At 41.5% G+C, this 17,839-nt stretch overlaps 1 protein-coding gene across 5 annotated transcripts in view; it reads right to left on the minus strand.

The window, feature by feature from the left end:
• CTNNA3 (catenin alpha 3) overlaps positions 1 to 17,839 on the minus strand; it is a 766,319-nt gene that overhangs the window by 491,681 nt on the left and 256,799 nt on the right. Inside the window, exon 8 of one of the 5 annotated variants that reach the window (XM_044420422.1) lies at positions 4,541 to 4,630. The exons of the other annotated variants lie outside the window; for them this stretch is intronic. Within the exon in view, the coding sequence (XP_044276357.1) occupies positions 4,556 to 4,630 (75 nt within the window). The 3' untranslated portion in view covers positions 4,541 to 4,555. Of the gene's footprint in view, positions 1 to 4,540; positions 4,631 to 17,839 lie in introns of those variants that run through there. 5 annotated transcript variants of the gene reach the window in all.

Below are 17,839 nucleotides of genomic sequence, written 5' to 3' on the forward strand. Positions count from 1 at the left end.
TGAACAATTTACAGGTTCTATAGTGGAATGTCTTCATGAGAGAAATGCCTTGCAGCAGGTTAGCCTTGGAAAGATGACAAACAATACCCCATTGTTGCTTTCTGTTCAATGCAACATGAGTTGCATCAGAGGCTAACATTTGTTACCGTAAAGGGATATGAGAATTTAAGCCAAAAAACAAAAACATCCATGGAATTTTAGTGCGTATTTAATCTATTACTAGCATAGTAAAATCTGAGGTGACAGTAGGAAGTGAAAATATGGCTCACAGGAAACCTTACATGAGAGAAGGAGCTGTACAAAAAACAGAAGCAATTTACAGTGCAATTCTGCACGTGTCTACTCAGAAGTCCCACCGAGTTAAATGGCGCTTACTCAAAGGTAAGCCAGTCTAGGTTTGCAGCTGCAGATGAGATTAATAGCCATGAGTATTTAGGCCAAAACAAAAGCCACTGTGTTAATGTCTGTTACTCAGTGTTCTATAAATATGGCACAAGCAGGCTACATCCAAAGAAGCGTGAGAATCCCTTAAAACAAATCACAAACTGCCTTCCTACCTGCACCTACTTTTCTATAGGAGCATATAGAATAGAATAATCAAGTAATGATCTTTGCACTTTGGGTCTGCCTTCTCGAAAGAAAAACATCAGTAAACAGCCCCCTCCCACTTAACACCTACGGTGGTTGCTGAGCAACAACGAGCGTGCCCCCAGTGTATCCGTGCACACATCTGTGTGCATCAACTCAAAGGCCACATGTCAACTCTTCACGAGATCGGCTTTTCAGAAGAAAGGACAAAACTAAAGAATGGTATGCCTTGCTTAAGACAAATGTGTACAGAATATAAAGAAACAGAGAGCCTATGAGAAAGCAAATATAAATAGCCGTACATGCAAAGCAAAGGGCTTTGCTTTATGCATGAATTATGCATAGTAGAAATGCCTCAGGTTGTAGACACTGATTGCGTTTCAGCTTGTAAGCCAGTACACAGAAATTTCATTGGACTGGATCTGCCTTCTGCAAGAGGATGAGGCTTACTCAGAGATGACCCCTCCACCAAATTTTGTCAGGAACCCCTCCTCTCTAGTACAGCTCATCCCGGTCAGCAGAATGGCTTGACTCTGCATACAGCATTTTGAGGGGACTGCCGTAAGAATGAAGGGAGAGTGAAGTCCACCTCCACTAGCTCAGTCAAGCTGGCTCAAATCTGTCTATTACCCAGTCGGTAGCATTCCTTGCTGTTCCTTTCAGCTTTCTGGATCTGCTCTTTCAGACCCATATCCAGGACGGAGTGCTTGAGACCAGCGCATTGTCCTGGTCTTGCATTACCTTGTGAAGCCCCCTGAGCCTTACTGCACTGCTAGAGGAACTCTCCCATGAGCTGAGCTAGGCCAGATAGTTGCTTGCATCAGTAGCTGGCTGGGTGGCTTCAACAGTGAGAGGCAGCCCCCTTCTAGATGCTTCATGAGACAGTACAGGACCACGAGTCACCTTTGCTAACCAGAATGATGTGGATGAACAGAGAATAAGCAAGCACAGTTTGTGCCATTGCACAAGGTCATCTTTGATCACAAGGTACACAGCAGCCTTCGCTTCAAGGCTCCTGGTCTTGTGGAGATTGGAAACCAAACTCTTGAGCCAACAGGCTTTTTGATCGGACTTCTATCCTCTTCCTAATGTACTGGAGACTGTTTCCTTTCTTATCTATATGACAAACTGGGTCAGAAATGCTTAACTCATTATAATCATGTTTCAAGGATCAGGTTTCTAAAAACTTGGGAGAACTTCCACAGTTAGAGAAGAGCTCCATGGATTAATGTCTCCCAACTCCAATCCATGCTAGATTCAAACACACACACACACACACGATAGATAGATAGATAGATAGATAGATAGATAGATAGATAGATAGATAGATATGGCAGCTTCAAAGTCAAAATCATGCCTGACATAATCTTGTCAGCAGTTGTTTTAACACGAGAGAAAAACTCAAGTAACTATTTAACCTCTGCATGCAGCTCCACCTGACCAAGGAAGGTCACCCATCTTCAGCAAGCCTCAGTGATGCACATCAGTCCTTTCCATCAACATGTGAATGAACTATGTGATATGTTGGAGCCCTAGGGCGAGCATATTAAATCTTCTGTAACTTTTCATTTGCTGTACCAGTGGCAGTTTATATCATCTTAGTTTGAAATCTGCAGTACTGTAAGCCTAACTGGGTAAATAATGGATGCTGTTTTGATCAGCAATAAAATATTGAGGCTTAGAATGAATGTTTTGTTTCGGTTCAGTTTGCTTGGGTTCGTTTCGTTTCTGCAGCTCACACAATCTAAGGGGCACTCTTTTTAAGGTATAGATGCAAATTTAGAGCAATGTTATGTCACATTGGTAACTTCTTCAGAGCCCTCGGATAGCTCTTTGCCTCTACAATTTTTAAACCGAAGACTGGAACAGAGGACACGTGGCTGCCCAGTGCAGTGAACAGCAACGCTGCTTCCACCCATCAAGAGCTTGTCTTTCAGTTAAGCAAATGAAGGAGACTGGCAGAGAATGCCAGAACTATGCCAACTTGTTTAGTTTCCACAAGGCAGGGAGCAGTATTGCTTTATGCATGAAAAACCTATCCATAATGCTGGTGTACTTAGTCTAATTTTTCTTTGTAATCTAACATGACAGCTCTGCAGTCACTAAGACTTTTGTACTAGTTGTTTGCCTTGCATATTATAAGAAGAAAAATAACTTTCATAATCAGTTTGCAAAGGAAAATAAATCTACATGAGCCACAGTTACATTTTTATCTGAACTATGATTTGTTTTAAAGTTTAAAAAGTCTAAATGAAAACATCAAATGAATAATACAAATTCATTTCAGCTGCTGATTCCATGTTTTACATTCAAATCTGTAAATACATGTAGGCTAGAATGCTGGGAATTGAAGAACATTTTCTATATAAAGTATTCAGTTTTGTCCTATGAAAAATGATTCTGCCAGACAATAATATATATCTTTAAGAGTGCAGGTGGGCCCCAGTTCCAGAAAGGTCAGAACCCCCGTGAAAGAGGTTTTTAGTGTCATGAACAGTCTAGAGCAGCAGTTCCCACACTGTGTTTCATGGAACCCTAAGGTTCCACAAAAGCCTCATAGGGGTTCCACAAAAAAAAATCAAAAATCAAATTTAAAACTGATTTTACAAAGAACCCACACAAGGCCAACTATCCGATTGTCAGTTGGTGCCCAAGCAGCAAACAAGGAAATGCATCACATCATTTGGTTCCTAGGACTCTATTGCATAGTGTTGGGAATAATAGAATTCATTTGCAATCATCTTATTTATTCATTCATTATATTTAAATTGTTTTTTTCTTTATTTCCAAACCTACTACATTATGCAGAACACTCAGGCAATAGGAGCAGATGGAAGAAGGAAGAACGTTGTGGGTCCATGATGCTTAGTGAAAATCAGAGATCAAGTTAGGGTTCCACGGCAAAAAAAAAAAAAAAAAAAAAGTCTTCAAAAAGGTTCCATGACCAAACAAGTTTGGGAACAGCTGGTCTAGAGGATGTGGATCATGTGAATTCTACACTCTTTCTCCCTTTCAAAGTACTAGACCTCAAAATTAATCAATTTCGGGTGAAATACACCAATTCTTTACACAAAACCTAATGAATTTATAGAATTTGTTGCCATACAGTATGGTGGTAGCCAACAGCTTTAAAGGGGAGGTTAGAAAATCTATCAGAGATAAATCTACCAACTGCTCTTGCCCATGCTGGTTAAGAGACAGTTTCAAAACCAATTGTTGGAGTCAAAAAAAATGTGGCAGACTCATGTGTTGGCTTTCTCAGAGGTACCTCTGGTCGGCCATGCAAAAAAAAACAAAACAGAATGGTGGACAACATGCTCCTTGCACTGATCCAACAGGGCTCTTCTTACGTGTTGCGTTTTATTTTGAAAACAAATGTTTTAGAAACTAAATGTGAAACTTGAAGTCAAGTACTTCAAAACTTCACTTTTATTGCCCTTCACAGTAACCTATGGCAGGCAGCCTTGGAGAATGAATCCTTGTAAACCATTGCTAGAAAAATAAGTCTCACCTGCCTAGCTTCAGTCCTTTCCCTTCCACTTTCAGCTTGCTTTAACAACAGTATATTGCTGTTAACTTTGCTATTGTTCAAGTTGGAGTCCCTCTGGCTCCAGATACGACCACTGAGACTGCCTGGGAGTTTTGCTTGAGCCACACTGGTCCCTCTCCCGTCAAGAGGTGACACTGCCTACTCGACTCAGCCACAGGCTTTGGGAGGCTTCTCCCGTGTTGTTCTAGCAGGGCCTTACCAATCCCTTCAAGAGAGGCAAAGGGCAGAAGTGAAGAGCCACACTAGAGGAGATTGGGTGCCAGCAAGGACCTTTTGGACTTGCAATGAAGAATGCTGGAATGTTGTGTAAAGATGGCAGGGGCTTCCGACCTCTGCAGAAGGCCATTTCACTATCTTTGTTAAAACACACGCCTGTCATTTTAAGCAGGCAGGAAGGGTAGGAAAGCTACATTACATTCAGTGGGATAACTTAATGCGCACAGTTATAACTGACCTTTGGAAGATCTTCCAAGCATTTAAGGAAGCCGCATGCTGTGGGAAAGAACAGGGAGAATAATCTCTGGAGTTAATGTCCATCTCTCTTTCTTAACCAAGGACAAGAGGGTGCAAGAGGATGGCTGAACCCACAAATTTTACATTTACTCAGTTTCTCAGTTTTCTGATAATCATTGTGTTTCTGCTGATTATCACAAGGTGCAAATTGAACCCAAAAAGTCTACACAACAGTGTCAGAATTGCCCGATTGCATTTTGCACTAGCTATACATTTCTGTTCATGCTTTTCCTAGTGTGCACACTTTTTGCAACTGATTTTCTCCTTATCCTCTAAATACTCTCCTCCAGCGTGCACTCTTTATTTTTGTTGGATTTGTTTCACATACACATTTCTGCGTGCATTCTGTGCTTTGTGAAGTGCATTGCAGAATTCTGTAATGTATGGATTTCAGCACATCAACTCATTCGCATATAGTTTCAGGGGGTTAAAAATGAGTAAGCACAAAGAAAAGATTTCCCTGAACGAATCTCATTCCCTACCTTAAAACAAACCTTTAAATGGTTCCCTGTGACAGCAGCTGAGGGTATAATTTGCGTGAGCTGCTTACCACGCCAATTGCCTCACCTCCGGCCAGCAATGTGTGGCGGATGTGTTCAAGCTGTCCCATGCGGCAAGTGCTCCAAGCAATAGGGAAAAAAAACCCACAAAAACGTCAGTCTCCAGTAGGCTTGTACAGCTAGCCAAAATGCAGAGCTTCCAGGATATCACTTCAGCATTACTGAGTAATAGCTTACAGTGGCTGAAAGGTAAATAGCTGATGAATTCTAGCACTGAGTAAAAAGATCAAAGCCAGTCATTGAGTCTTCTTGCTAGGCTTGACCAGAATATTTTTCAACACTCAAAGTACTTAATACAACAGTGCTCAAAGTACTTCTGAAAGCAAAAGCAAAGCCCACTTGCTGTGCTCAATTTTAAAAATTAATTTATCATGGGTTAGGATGCTAATTCTATTAGGCACCTCTGAGACTCATATCAGAAGCCTTGTGGATCAGATACTCAAGCCATATACTCCTATGTAAAGACCTCCTTTCACTATTTCTTTTCTGCCCTGAAGTCTTATCTTAACAGCTTCCAGTGGCTGAGTAGTACATTTCTCATGAAACCCACAGTGCCTGGTCAGATAGGTTTTAACCATCCTTGTTTTTTGGCTGAACCAAGATGGCTAGAGTCAGCTTCTACCACTTCAGCTGCTTGGAACACTTTGCCAAATACTACTGAAGGAAACATCAATCAGCGAAACACCACCCAGAGAACAATGACATCTGTATTGGTGCCTACCCAGGGAACAAAAGCTGATTTAGCATCACCTATGTCTATCTACAGTGGCTTACAGTCCCAGGGATGAGCACAATACTTGCTACCTAATGGACCTGACAAACTCCCTTAAGTAAAGAACTGAGCGAAATCAGAGCATTCCCCAAACACACTGTAATTTGTGTTTCTTTGATGCAGTCCTTGTTCCAAAATGAAGACCATGTATTGGTGGAGGTTCTTGAAGACAATGTCTGTATTTGACACAAATGACAAGAATGAGCCTAGTCGCTGCCCAGGATCCCATACATGACCACAAAGAGATCCAAAACTTCCATTTCTATTTCAGGCAAAGCAACAGTTTAGCTTGTGTTCCAAACATAGTTTGGTGGTTAATCTTAACCATGGCTGGTGAAAATAAGCCAACTATACTTTGAAGTTGGTTTGTTTCCATTAACCATAGTTAAAATTAACTGCAGCTTGTTTGGATTTAGATAATACAACCAGTTGTAGTTAATCTACAATGGAAACAACTTTTTTGACCTCCCTCTCAAGGCTGAACAAGAGGAAGAGGAGACAATGTAAGAGCCCAGGGGACTTGCCCTCATAATGTTAAACAATACACTAGTTGGGGGATGCTGGGAGATGTAGGGTTTTCTGTCTAAACATACATAGGATTGCACCCTGAAATAATGCCAGGTGCTTACAATTTAAACTTGGGTTTTTTGCTTCACAATAAATCTGGCTCCCCTTCAAGTGAAATCTCTTTTTCGCCCTTCCTGTAACAGCAGTTCTGATCATTGGGTGATAGGAAGGACATGTCAGCATATATCATAACTGAACCAATAATTTTCCATTCTTATTGCATGTGTTGGCTAAGAACCCCTAATGTGAAAACAGTTCCTTGTAATTTAAGTGGGCTGGGAATGTATTCTCTTTATCTAGATTGCAATGAGAATGATCACTTAGAGGGCTCAAATGAGCAGTACTTTCGGGCAGCTCTTTGTTTTCTGAATGAAAGACTGACATGGAGAAATATGATTTCTAAATTGCCTTGGCTCGTCATGGCTGAAAGTCATTTATGTCTGATAGCTGTGCTGTAGCCTCTGAAAAATGAATTCAGCCTCTGCTTCATCTTCTAATAGAGAAGCAGCTAAATACCAGGCCCTCTTTTCAGAAAATGGTGCATTTGATGCCAATCATAAGGACGCAGACAGGGCCACCCCTTAGTTCAATTGGTTCCTCAGATGAAATAAAGCTTTTTTCCCCTACTTCTCCCATACAGATCCCAAATTGCCCATTTTTATGTACAAACTCCACATGCAAACAGTTTGCCTTCTTATACCCTCAACATATTCCCAGACTTTGCAACTGCATCTCTAACACTCTGGTAGTTTGGCTGGGGTAAAACCAGGAGGAATATTGTATGAATGGGAGATGGGTGAAGAAGCAGGGTGGATGTATGGGGCTCGTGCAGACACAATACTAAACTGTTTGCTGGAGAATGCTGGGAGTTGTAGGGTTATTTTTCTGTTTCAACATGCATGGGTCTATACCCTTGCAGTAATTCATTTAACTCAAAGTAAACTAGAGATGGAATCCAGGGAAATTGTCATCAATGGTCAGGAACACAATTAAAGAGGGGGTTGACCTCCCTAAAATAATAACCCTTGTTGTTGTTATAAGTGGCGAAGTCACGTCCGACCCATCACGACCCTGTGGACAACATTCCTCCAGGTCTCCCTGTCCTCCACCATCCCCGGAGACCAGTCAAGCTCACACCAACTGCTTCAGTGACTCCATCTAGCCACCTCATTCTCTGCCATCCCTTTCTTCTTTTGCCATCTATTGTGCCCAGCATGGGGCTCTTCTCCAGTGAGTCCTTCCTTCTCATTAGGTGGCCAAAGTATTTGAGCTTCATCTTCACTATCTGGCCTTCTAAAGAGCAGTAAGGGTTGATCTCCTCTAGGACTGACCAGTTTGATCTCCCTGCAGTCCAGGGGACTCGCAGGAGTCTCCTCCAGCACCACAATTCAAAGGCCTCAATCTTTCAGTGCTCAGCCTTCCTTACAGTCCAGCTTTCACAGCCATACATTGCAACTGGGAAAACCATAGCCTTGACTATACGCGCTTTTGTTGGCAGGGTGATGTCTCTGCTTTTCAGTATGCTGTCTAGATTTGCCATAGCTTTCCTCCCCAGGAGCAGGAGTCTTTTAATTTCTTGGCTGCAGTCCCCGTCTGCAGTGATCTTGGAGCCCAGGAAAATAAAATCTGTCACTACCTCCATTTCTTCCCCATCTATTTGCCAGGAAGTGAGAGGACCAGATGCCATGATCTTAGTTTCCTTAATAACCCTAGCAATATTCTATATGGATTAGTGTTAGAAGGGAATATTTTGTATCTAAATAATATTCCATATAGCAGAATTAGCTGGCTCAACCTTAGTTTGCATAATATTTTGAAAGTTAATTCTATTGCTAGTTTTCCTGATTTTTATTTTATTACAAGAACTCTGCCAAATCCCCCTGTGAAGATTATTCTTACTGATTATCATTTGCCCAGGAATGTGTAAACATGCACCGAGGGGCCCTGCCCCGCAACACACATCTCAAAAGAAGGCAGGTGATCCATCTTTCATGATTAGGGTGTCACCAAAGAACCCCCTTTTTTAATATGTACTGATTTCCTTTGTGTGCGCCACTTTGTGAAATTTTTCAGTTGCTAGTCATTTGGTTCCAAAGTAAATCACAGTGACTGTTATGAATTCTGCTGATGCATTAGAGAGAGAGAATTAAAATGTGGATCTTTTTCCATCAGGAAGAGGTGATCATAGCCTTGACAGTTGTGCTTTTGGAGGCATGCCTAATGGCCCTTGAAAATGTGCAGAAGTGGTTCCTTGGCAGTGCAAATGGAGAAACTCCCCATTTGGGCAAGGTGAAAACTTTCCTCATTAGCTCTGGTGTATACTTGGAAATGAGAGAGAGAATTTTCATAATCTCACAGCATTTGTTAAACGTATGTAGAGAAGAAATTTCCTGTTAGTGAATCACAATTATTTTCCTGATGCTGGAAGGATTCTTTACAAAGCAGCACGTCTCTTTGGCCAGAACACAAAGAGCCATGTGGTAGATCCATGTGTCCATGGAAGTCCTGAAAGTGACTTTTTCCTTTGAACAAAAGCACGGCCAGCCCTATCCACACAGGAAACCCCATCAGAAACCAAGACAACCTTCCAGAGCCACCCAAGACTGGCATGGAATCTGGTGTTCAATATCAAATCCTCCACTAGGTTCAATATAGAGCATGATGCTAATGGATGTCTTCCAAACAAATCCAATCAATAAATAAATATCAAACCCTAAAAGGGGCCCATGGGACCTCATCTACATGTGAACTTGGCTTAGAGAGGTGAATATAGTGGAGAGGTAAATACATTTGCTCATTTTCTTAGCCCAGATTTCTACTGGCAAGATGCCACTGTGACAGGAAGGCTACAAGCCATTCATCCATAGTTGTTCTCTTCATGGGATCTTCTATTTTCACATTTGCCATCATACACCGATCCTTTAAAAGAGCTTGTAATAGCACGGTGACATTCAGGAGTTCTACTCCTGAAGAACTAAAATACTGTAGAGGAGAAATGTGTTCACTCCTCATTTTAATGCAAATTTACCCAATTTTGAACTTTCAAACCAAAATGTCATCTGAACATCAGTCAACTTTTGAATTTCACACATTTCTGAATTTTGAAATGGAGTTCTCCATTGAAAAAATGAATACAAAAATAAATAGGGGAAGCGACAGTCAAATGGTATTGTGTTCGGAAATCTGCTTGCCAAGAATGTGCTGTTAACAAAAATGTGTGTTTTAGGAAAAACGTGCACAATCGTTCACACCAATTTTCATGCAAGCTCTTTTCTAAAAATCTCAAGATGTTTGGATGACCTGAATTTAAGACGGGAGAAATATTAAAAGTTGAGACAAAATAAACCTTTAAAAAAAGTTCGGAAAAGATTAGGAAAAAATAGAAGCTGAGAGAAATTGACATTGACAGCTCTGTCCACCCTCCTTTTTACTGGATGAATGGCAGCTGCTTACAGAAGGATGGCACCAGGAAGTCTGAAAAATGCACGGCCATCCTAAACAATCAGCCGCCGCTTGAGCTGGAGAGCTCATCCATCCAGGCACGTGTACTGTTTGGTGTGATTTAATGTAGATAGAAGGAAATAATGTAGATAATATGACTCATCCCTGTTTCTCAGGTTGGCTTGAGTACCAAAAGGGCAAGCGAATGAATCAGTCTGCGTAGGAGGAAAAGAGAGAAGAGGTAATAAGCTAGAGCTGAGAGGACAAAGGAAAATGGACATATACAGTGAGGGGGTGCAACAGAGGAGACAGAGTAAGAGCAGTGGACAAGCGGAAGTGATTTCTGTTCCAACATGGCAGAGAATTGCCTTTTTCAGTGTGATGCCTAGCAGATGTTTTGGACTACAATTCCCAGCATTCCTGACCATTGATCATGATGATAGGGGCTGATGAAGCTTCAAAATATCTACAGGGTACCAGGTTGGGGAAAGCTGATATAGAAATTGTCGAGATTAGCAATTAGCTAATAAAATAGCTGAAGATGTTCTTATTTTATGAGCATTCATCCTTTGTATTTTCTTTCAAACAATTTATAAATAGCAGTGAGCATCACCAAAGTTGTGGGGAAATAACACTCTATTCATTGTACAGTTGAAAAAAATGATAAAGGTAAAAAGTAAGCCCAATTATTTTAGATCATGGTCATATTAACTCAATAGGGCTGCTCTGAAATGAATGAGCTCAGGACTATGGTAATTAATATTTCAGACTTAAAACCATGAACTTTGGGGAAAAGCTGCTTTCAGCAGAAATCATTGATTTCAGTAGAAATTATTCCCATATGTGTTCAAGATGGGAACAGTTGAGCAAGTTTCTTAAAGCACTGGTGACTGCATCCACATGGGCATGTTTGGAGTTACAGTGGCAGCCTGGACTTTGGGTGAGTGAATAATTTTAAACTACAAGCATGAAGCTACTTCATGCTGCTAATGTGATGAACTTTCACAGTGACCAGAAGACAGGATGATTATTTGGAGTTATGCCAGGGTCTTCTATATAGCCTCAGTTTGTACTAGTTAGAAAGAGATCATGGTTTTGAAGCCACCTTGTCCAATTATACTTTCTGGGTAAGAGCTGCTTTTGCTGTAAGAAATAAGACTGGTTGCTTTGCTGAAACAGCTTGATTCTCCTGCACCATGTCTCCCAGGAAGTGGGCATTAGCTTATATCTGACTAACAACCTCTGAAATGTGGAGAGACAAGGATTTCATAGAATCCATGGCAAGAAGGATTGTGTTCTCAGATTCTCAAGAGAAACTGACACATCATTCACCCAAGACTGTGGGAGCACGCAGAACATCCCATGGCATATTTAGAGAACTGACACAGCCACATATAAGAGGAGTACAAGCTTTCTTTTGCATTTATCACACAGATTCTTCATCCCTATTCCAACTTCATATTCCAAAATCTTTCCACGCAAGATTTTGATTCACTCATGTTGGTAATCCCCTGAATTCACTTCATTTGGGCACTTGACTGGATCGGGGCCTCCCACATCAGTACAATCACTGATGTCACCCCCTAGCTTTGCTCCCGTTTCACAGAAGTTGCCCGAAAGGAGAGGAAGCAAATGCTGCAACCCAGAGAATGCCAAGGCCAAATGCGTGCGAACAAAGCAGCTTTGGCCTGTCCCCACCTTTCCCGTAGTGCACTTCTAACTCTCCAGTACTTTGTGCCAAACTGCTTCTAAAATGTGTGTTAATTGCAAAAGCCTCTTGCAATCCAGTTTGTGAGGGGTCTGCATTCAAAAAATAAAAAAATAAAATTAAAAAAGTTAGTACCCACTCATGTACATGCATTTTTAAAATGTATATATCAGAAGGAGCTGAAAGCCAGATATGTAAGGGTGCCAGGCAACTGATGACTCTCTTGGTTCTATCTCTAGGGCTCCCCTCCTGTCCCTGCCTCCAAATATGCTCCATTTCTGTTCTGTCCATGTTTTAACAGAAAGAAAGCTGTACATGTTTTTGTGCACATTTTCAAATGACACATTAATGGATGCATCTCCCCATGAGCTAAAATGTCTTTGTATTCATCTACTCAACTGCATTCTCTGGAATTAAATGTGGAAAAGGACACATTTTGTATTTTGCACATTTCAGAGCTTATGCTTAGTTCCACAAAAGAAAAGAAAATAGAGCGTTTGCCAACATGCACATCTTTAAAAACTGTGCAAAAACCAAAATATGTCCTTTTCCATGTTCAGTTCCAGAGAATGTAAATAAGTAAATCCATTTTTTAACATGATGGAATGAATTTCTTATCTACTCCTGAGAGTAACCTCACAGTCACTGTATAAGGTAGGTTAGGATATGATGGACTGAGTGTGCCAAGATCATGCCTTGAGTATCATGTCTACTAAGATTTAAATCCTGATTTCCTCCTAGTTAAAGTTCAGCCCTAGCCAGATCCTGCACGGGCAGCGGCAGTAACAGCAGCAGCATAACCCTCATTGTGATAAGCCAACATTACACATGCACATACTCAAAGATCTTTTTGGACTGCTAAATAATAATAATTCCATAATTCACTCTGTGGTGTCTGATGATAAGAGTTTCACATTTAGGTTATTGAGTGACAATGGCAATTACTATGTGATTATCATAATATGTGAAGTTACCCCTAGAGGAAATTGTAGACTAGCACACTGGTGTTATAGCTCTTTGTGCTTCAGAAGAAAAAGATTGAACATCAAGATGGTGGGAATGAAACTAAGCTGTACTCTAGGTAATCGTTGTCACTGGAGATGCAAAGCTGGGTAGCATCATAACTGAAATTAGCTATTTCGGCAGTATACTCAGTTGTCAAATTTTAGAAATGCTTTAAAAAGCTTTTGGAGGGAAGCAAATGCACTTTAAAATATTAGTACATTTTGCAAAGATTGGATATTTGCAGATTATTTTCTCAGCCATAATATCTCTTTTTAAACTTTCCCTTGCACAAGCCATGCACTGATGGCCAGTTTTCCCCTCTGCTATCCCCATTTGTAGAGACATTTCCATTTGTTGAGGCTCTACGATATTTATGCTTGCCTTGACTCTGATGTCCAGTTGCATGCTTTCAGCAATAATGCATGCCATGAGCGGAGCCGGCTGGAGCCGGGGGTCAGACTAGATGGCCCGGGAGTCCCCTTCTGACTTGTTCTGTTTCTGTTTACAGCAGCATGTTGCATTCCAGGACTACTGAGATCAAGCAGTTTGCAGTAGTGGGATTGGGTGAATACATACGCTGCTTTCAGGCTAATTGTATCATCATCATAAAGATAGTGAGTTTCAACTACCCCTCCCCAAACACGCATGATTGGTTTTGCTTCACCTTTCATCTAAACAACGTTGTTTTATTATTTATTTATTTAATAAAACATTTTTATGCCGCCCCATTCGCTGAAGCCTCAGGGCGGCTCACATCATCAAGTTAAAATAATTATAATATAAATTAAAAATATAAATATTAAATTAAAATACAACAATTGTTGTTGTTAATTAATGCAGTCCGGAGTTTAGCAGCCATCTTCTTAAGGCTATTTATAGCAACCCTGAAGTGTTAGTCCTGCTGATAAATTCTGCTCATTAAGAACAAGTGGGCTGCCTCTTCACACACCTCACCAACATCTGAAGTGCAATTGATGGAGACCTTACATCTTTGTCAATGCAAGTTGCCCCTGGAACTTCCTGCCTAGCAAGGGCCATCTTATCTTTCAGTGTATTTTTGCCATCTCATGAAGACCACCTTTTCTGACAAGCACTTGGCCTGTCAAGTTGAGTTGTCTTTCAGTGACTCCTTAGAGAATGAGCTGTAGGCTGGTTTCATCTGAAGTCCCCTGTCTGATTCAACTTTCTACCTTGTTTGTATTGTAGATCTGGTGTTGCAAGGCGCCCTGGTCATTTCTCAAATGGAAAATGCATATTTTGAGAACATAAATAATACATTGGTGTGTGGGCAGAGAAAGACTCCAAGGGCCCCTTATGCAAACCAGTCCCTGAAGCCAGGTGCAGTCACAGCGCATCTCAATCCAGAGCTAGCATATACTTACACTCTGTTTCTGTTGTTTTATAGCCCATGCATTTCAGCATTCTGAGTGGCTTTCAAATACAATTATGGTGCTTTGATCATCAACATTACAAGCTGTGTCCTAGATCAACTTCATTACAAGCTGTGTCCTAGATCAACTGCATGCTTGATGTTCAATCATATATGTGGTAGGGTCTCCCCGGCCCAAATTCAAGGAGGGATGTATTGGGTGGGGGGTCCCTTGTTATTACTTTGCATGTTTACAGCAACATCAGTGGACCTGCTGCAGAGAGAGGTGCTGGGCAGAGTCCAGAGCTCCTCCTAGGCTTGTGAGCAAACAAGCTGTTTTTTCCCACTGCTGTGAATGTTATCTACCAGTGACCTCTTGATCCTCTATTATTGCAAAAATAGCAGTCTGTGGTGAATTTGTTAGTGCACATTTTAATTGTATAAGACAAAATGCCTGGTGTGATCAAGGAACAAGGCAGAACTGTGCCAGAGCAGCACCATAGAGATGCCCCCCTTGCCCTGAATCAATAGCAGCATAATGAGGTGTTAAGAAGCACTTACAAAGATCTTTATCCAGAACACAGAAGGCAAACTACTAATTTTGTAAGGTCTTACCTTTGAGCTGGTAGAGATAGTACATGCTTAGCTTCTGTTGGGGAATATTCGTGAGAAAGTCTATTTTCACCTCTGATCCTTCAAACTTTTAAATGGAAGAAATCTACTTCTCATCCCCAAGTCTCAAGCACAGTCCTGTGCTTGTTTACACTGAATTCAGTTGGGCTCAGTCCCACATAAGTGGGCATGGAACTGCATCCTCTGCTTTTATTGCAAGTTTTTTGTTTGGTTGGTTGGTTGGTTTTGGGGGCCATAGGATTCTGTGGGTTCCCAGATCAGGAGTCCTAGCAGTGGTCCAACTTTGGTGCTAGAGATGTTCAAACCCCTTCCCCTCCCCTTCACAGCCAGTGCAGAAAGAGCTGAGCTGACTCCTTCTCTGTGCTCAGAAATGCAACCTTAGAGACGGGTAAAGGGGACATTGTAGGGGTTGAGCGGGGGGAGAAGACCAAGACCACCAGGGCACAAGGTATCCTAGCAATGAAACAGCTCCCTTCCCTCCACCTCCCAAACACCACTGCTAGATGGCTGCAAAGTGCGATTTACAAAATGAGAGGAACAGGGAGGCTCTGTCTGTTCCCCCACTTGGCAGACGATGCTCAAGTCTTCCAAGCTCAGAGGCTCATGAGCATTCAAGGTGTAACCCTCAGGGTTACACCCTCATCTGCCCACATAAGGAGCATTTCTGGCACATCATTGGCCTAAACGAAATTAGGCTGTTCTAGGGATGTGCTGAGGTTGGCAAGTCTGACTTGTTTGAGCTCAAAGGACTTTCTGCCCTCTTCCAATCCAATGATCACAAGTGGACAAAGCTGTTTTTCTCTGCAGACTTCCACAGCACACAAATATTTGAGCATACACAAATCAGGGAACTTCCATTGGGCCACAGTTGAGTGTGTTTGCATATTATTACGCTCCGAGGGGGTGATTTCCAGACAGATCCTCTAAGGATTCAGCACTCCTCGTCCACCAGTGCTTTGAAGATTCAACCAGACAGTTACATTTGGTTCTATATGGTAAGGGCATCTTCTAGGCTACAATGCTTCCGTAACTACTGGTTGCTCACCCAGCAGCCTTGCAATGGTCACCTGACCTCCAAGCACAAGCAAGATGCTCTAAGCCCTATTAAATCCTTTCTTTGGGAAGGTCCAGCATTCTTTGGGATGGTTCATTCCATCAGCAAATAATGCATACTGGTCTCTCCTCCTTCTCTCATACCTGCCTCGTCCAACCCTACTTTGTTTCCCAATGATAGATCCCACCCTGCTTTACCACATCTATCCAATCGGATAGGTGTCCTCCACCCTATTCCTTGTGGCTCTGATCCAGTACCTGGCCTGCAGTCCATTCATAAGCACACCTCCTGTCTCCAGCCCATATGCCCAAAGCTTCACCTGCTTCAGACTTGGACTTTTTGGCAACCTCTATCATGCAGAACATCCACACTTACCTGTATGCTGTGCTTTCTGCGGCAACCACAATACATATTACAGCTTTAAGTATCTGGCCATGCTTCTTACAAGCCATTCATCCTGCACCAAACTTCTTACCCATTCTTATGCAGTGCTGGAAATTATAGCTGAGACTCTAGGCAATACTGAGTAATTTGTAACAATTTGATTATTTCTATCTAAAATAGAATCCCATAGTATTCCAATCGCAGTTTTCTAGTTGTATAACTGTTTCTGGCTTCAATTTTCTCACGCAGATGTTTAAGAATATAAATAAATAAAAAACCCTCAAGGAAGGAGGAGGAGAAAGCTTATTGAAGTGTAATATTTTTCAGCAGCCTACAAAATCTTGCTCTACATAATACAGAAAGGTTAGGAGGAAAGAATTATAATTTCCAGCCACTCCTCACTTATTTACAGGGTTGTGGAAGATAAAAAGGAGAAAAGTTCCCCTCTTTGACAAATGAGCCCTTCTATTTTCAATGTTATATAAGCTTATTATTTTTGGAGGTGACATTGTACAAGTTCTACAGGAGGTGGTGAAATGAAAGGAACCCAAATAAGCAGCAGTCAGTGGTTCAAGATGTTAAGGACATTCTCTCTGTGAACAAAACTTAGTACCATACTTGTAGCAATACCGAGCCATTTTATTCTAATTGCTATTCCCTTTGACCTGCTCCAGTTTTCTAATGGAACATTGCACCCCTTTCATTAAGGGATTCCAGAAGAATGGTATTTAATTAACAATGAAACACAGTTGTGCAAAAAAACATTGTGGACATAGAATGTTCTGGAAAAGCACAGCCATTCTATTTTTATCCAATCCATACTGAATTTTCTGGTAGTGACTCCCTTTAATAGGTCCTTCTTTTCATACTGTTTTACATTCCTATGCCAGAAAAACAGTATCTCCTTTGCCATGACATATGAATGGTAAGCAGAACTTTATATATCAGTCGTAATAGCATAACCCTATACATGTCTTCCCAGAAGTAGATATCCTATACATGCCATGCTCAATGAGTTTATTGCCAGGTTAAGTGTGCCAAAACGGCAGCCTTTATTTGGATTTGCTGAATTTCCTTTTCCAATAGCTGTAGTAACAGAAATGAGTAATTCACAGCAGTACCCACATTCTTAAATGTGTGGACTGATAAACCAGATTTTTCTGTCCCACCTTCCCATGTGTGGTGAAAGCAAGGGGCCTTCTAGGGATAAATTGGCTGATAAGTGTTAAGTGATCTAAGCCGAAAATGGTTTTATTGCAAGTTCAGTACCAAGCAAGGGTTAAAATTGGCCCTACCAGAATTTTTCTGGTGCCTGACTTGCTCTACCATGTATAGAGCACTCGTGTTCAAAATGAAGCCTTGGTCCAAATGGCTCCCGATTCTAATATACCAAAAGGGCTAGGCTAACACAAAATAGTCACTTGTGTGTGGCAGGTGACATTGAATGGAGATGATTTCCCCCAAGCTTTAGAGGAAAGCCAGACGATCTTTTATTACCGAGGGTCACATTGTCTCTTGGGTAGCCATGCATGTCAGAAGGCATATGACGGCGTTGGGCAGAGCAAAAGCCAAGGAAAGACAAGGGCAAAGCACAGATCTAATAGGGATACCTCTTCGCTCTTCCTGCCACTTCCTTATCTGCCTCTTTCTTCCCACTGCTCAGGGAACTTGCAAGTGGTCTGAACAGATGGCTCT

Source organism: Varanus komodoensis, unplaced genomic scaffold, assembly GCF_004798865.1.
Source record: "Varanus komodoensis strain SLA01 unplaced genomic scaffold, ASM479886v1 scaffold11, whole genome shotgun sequence".
NCBI lineage: Eukaryota > Metazoa > Chordata > Lepidosauria > Squamata > Varanidae > Varanus > Varanus komodoensis.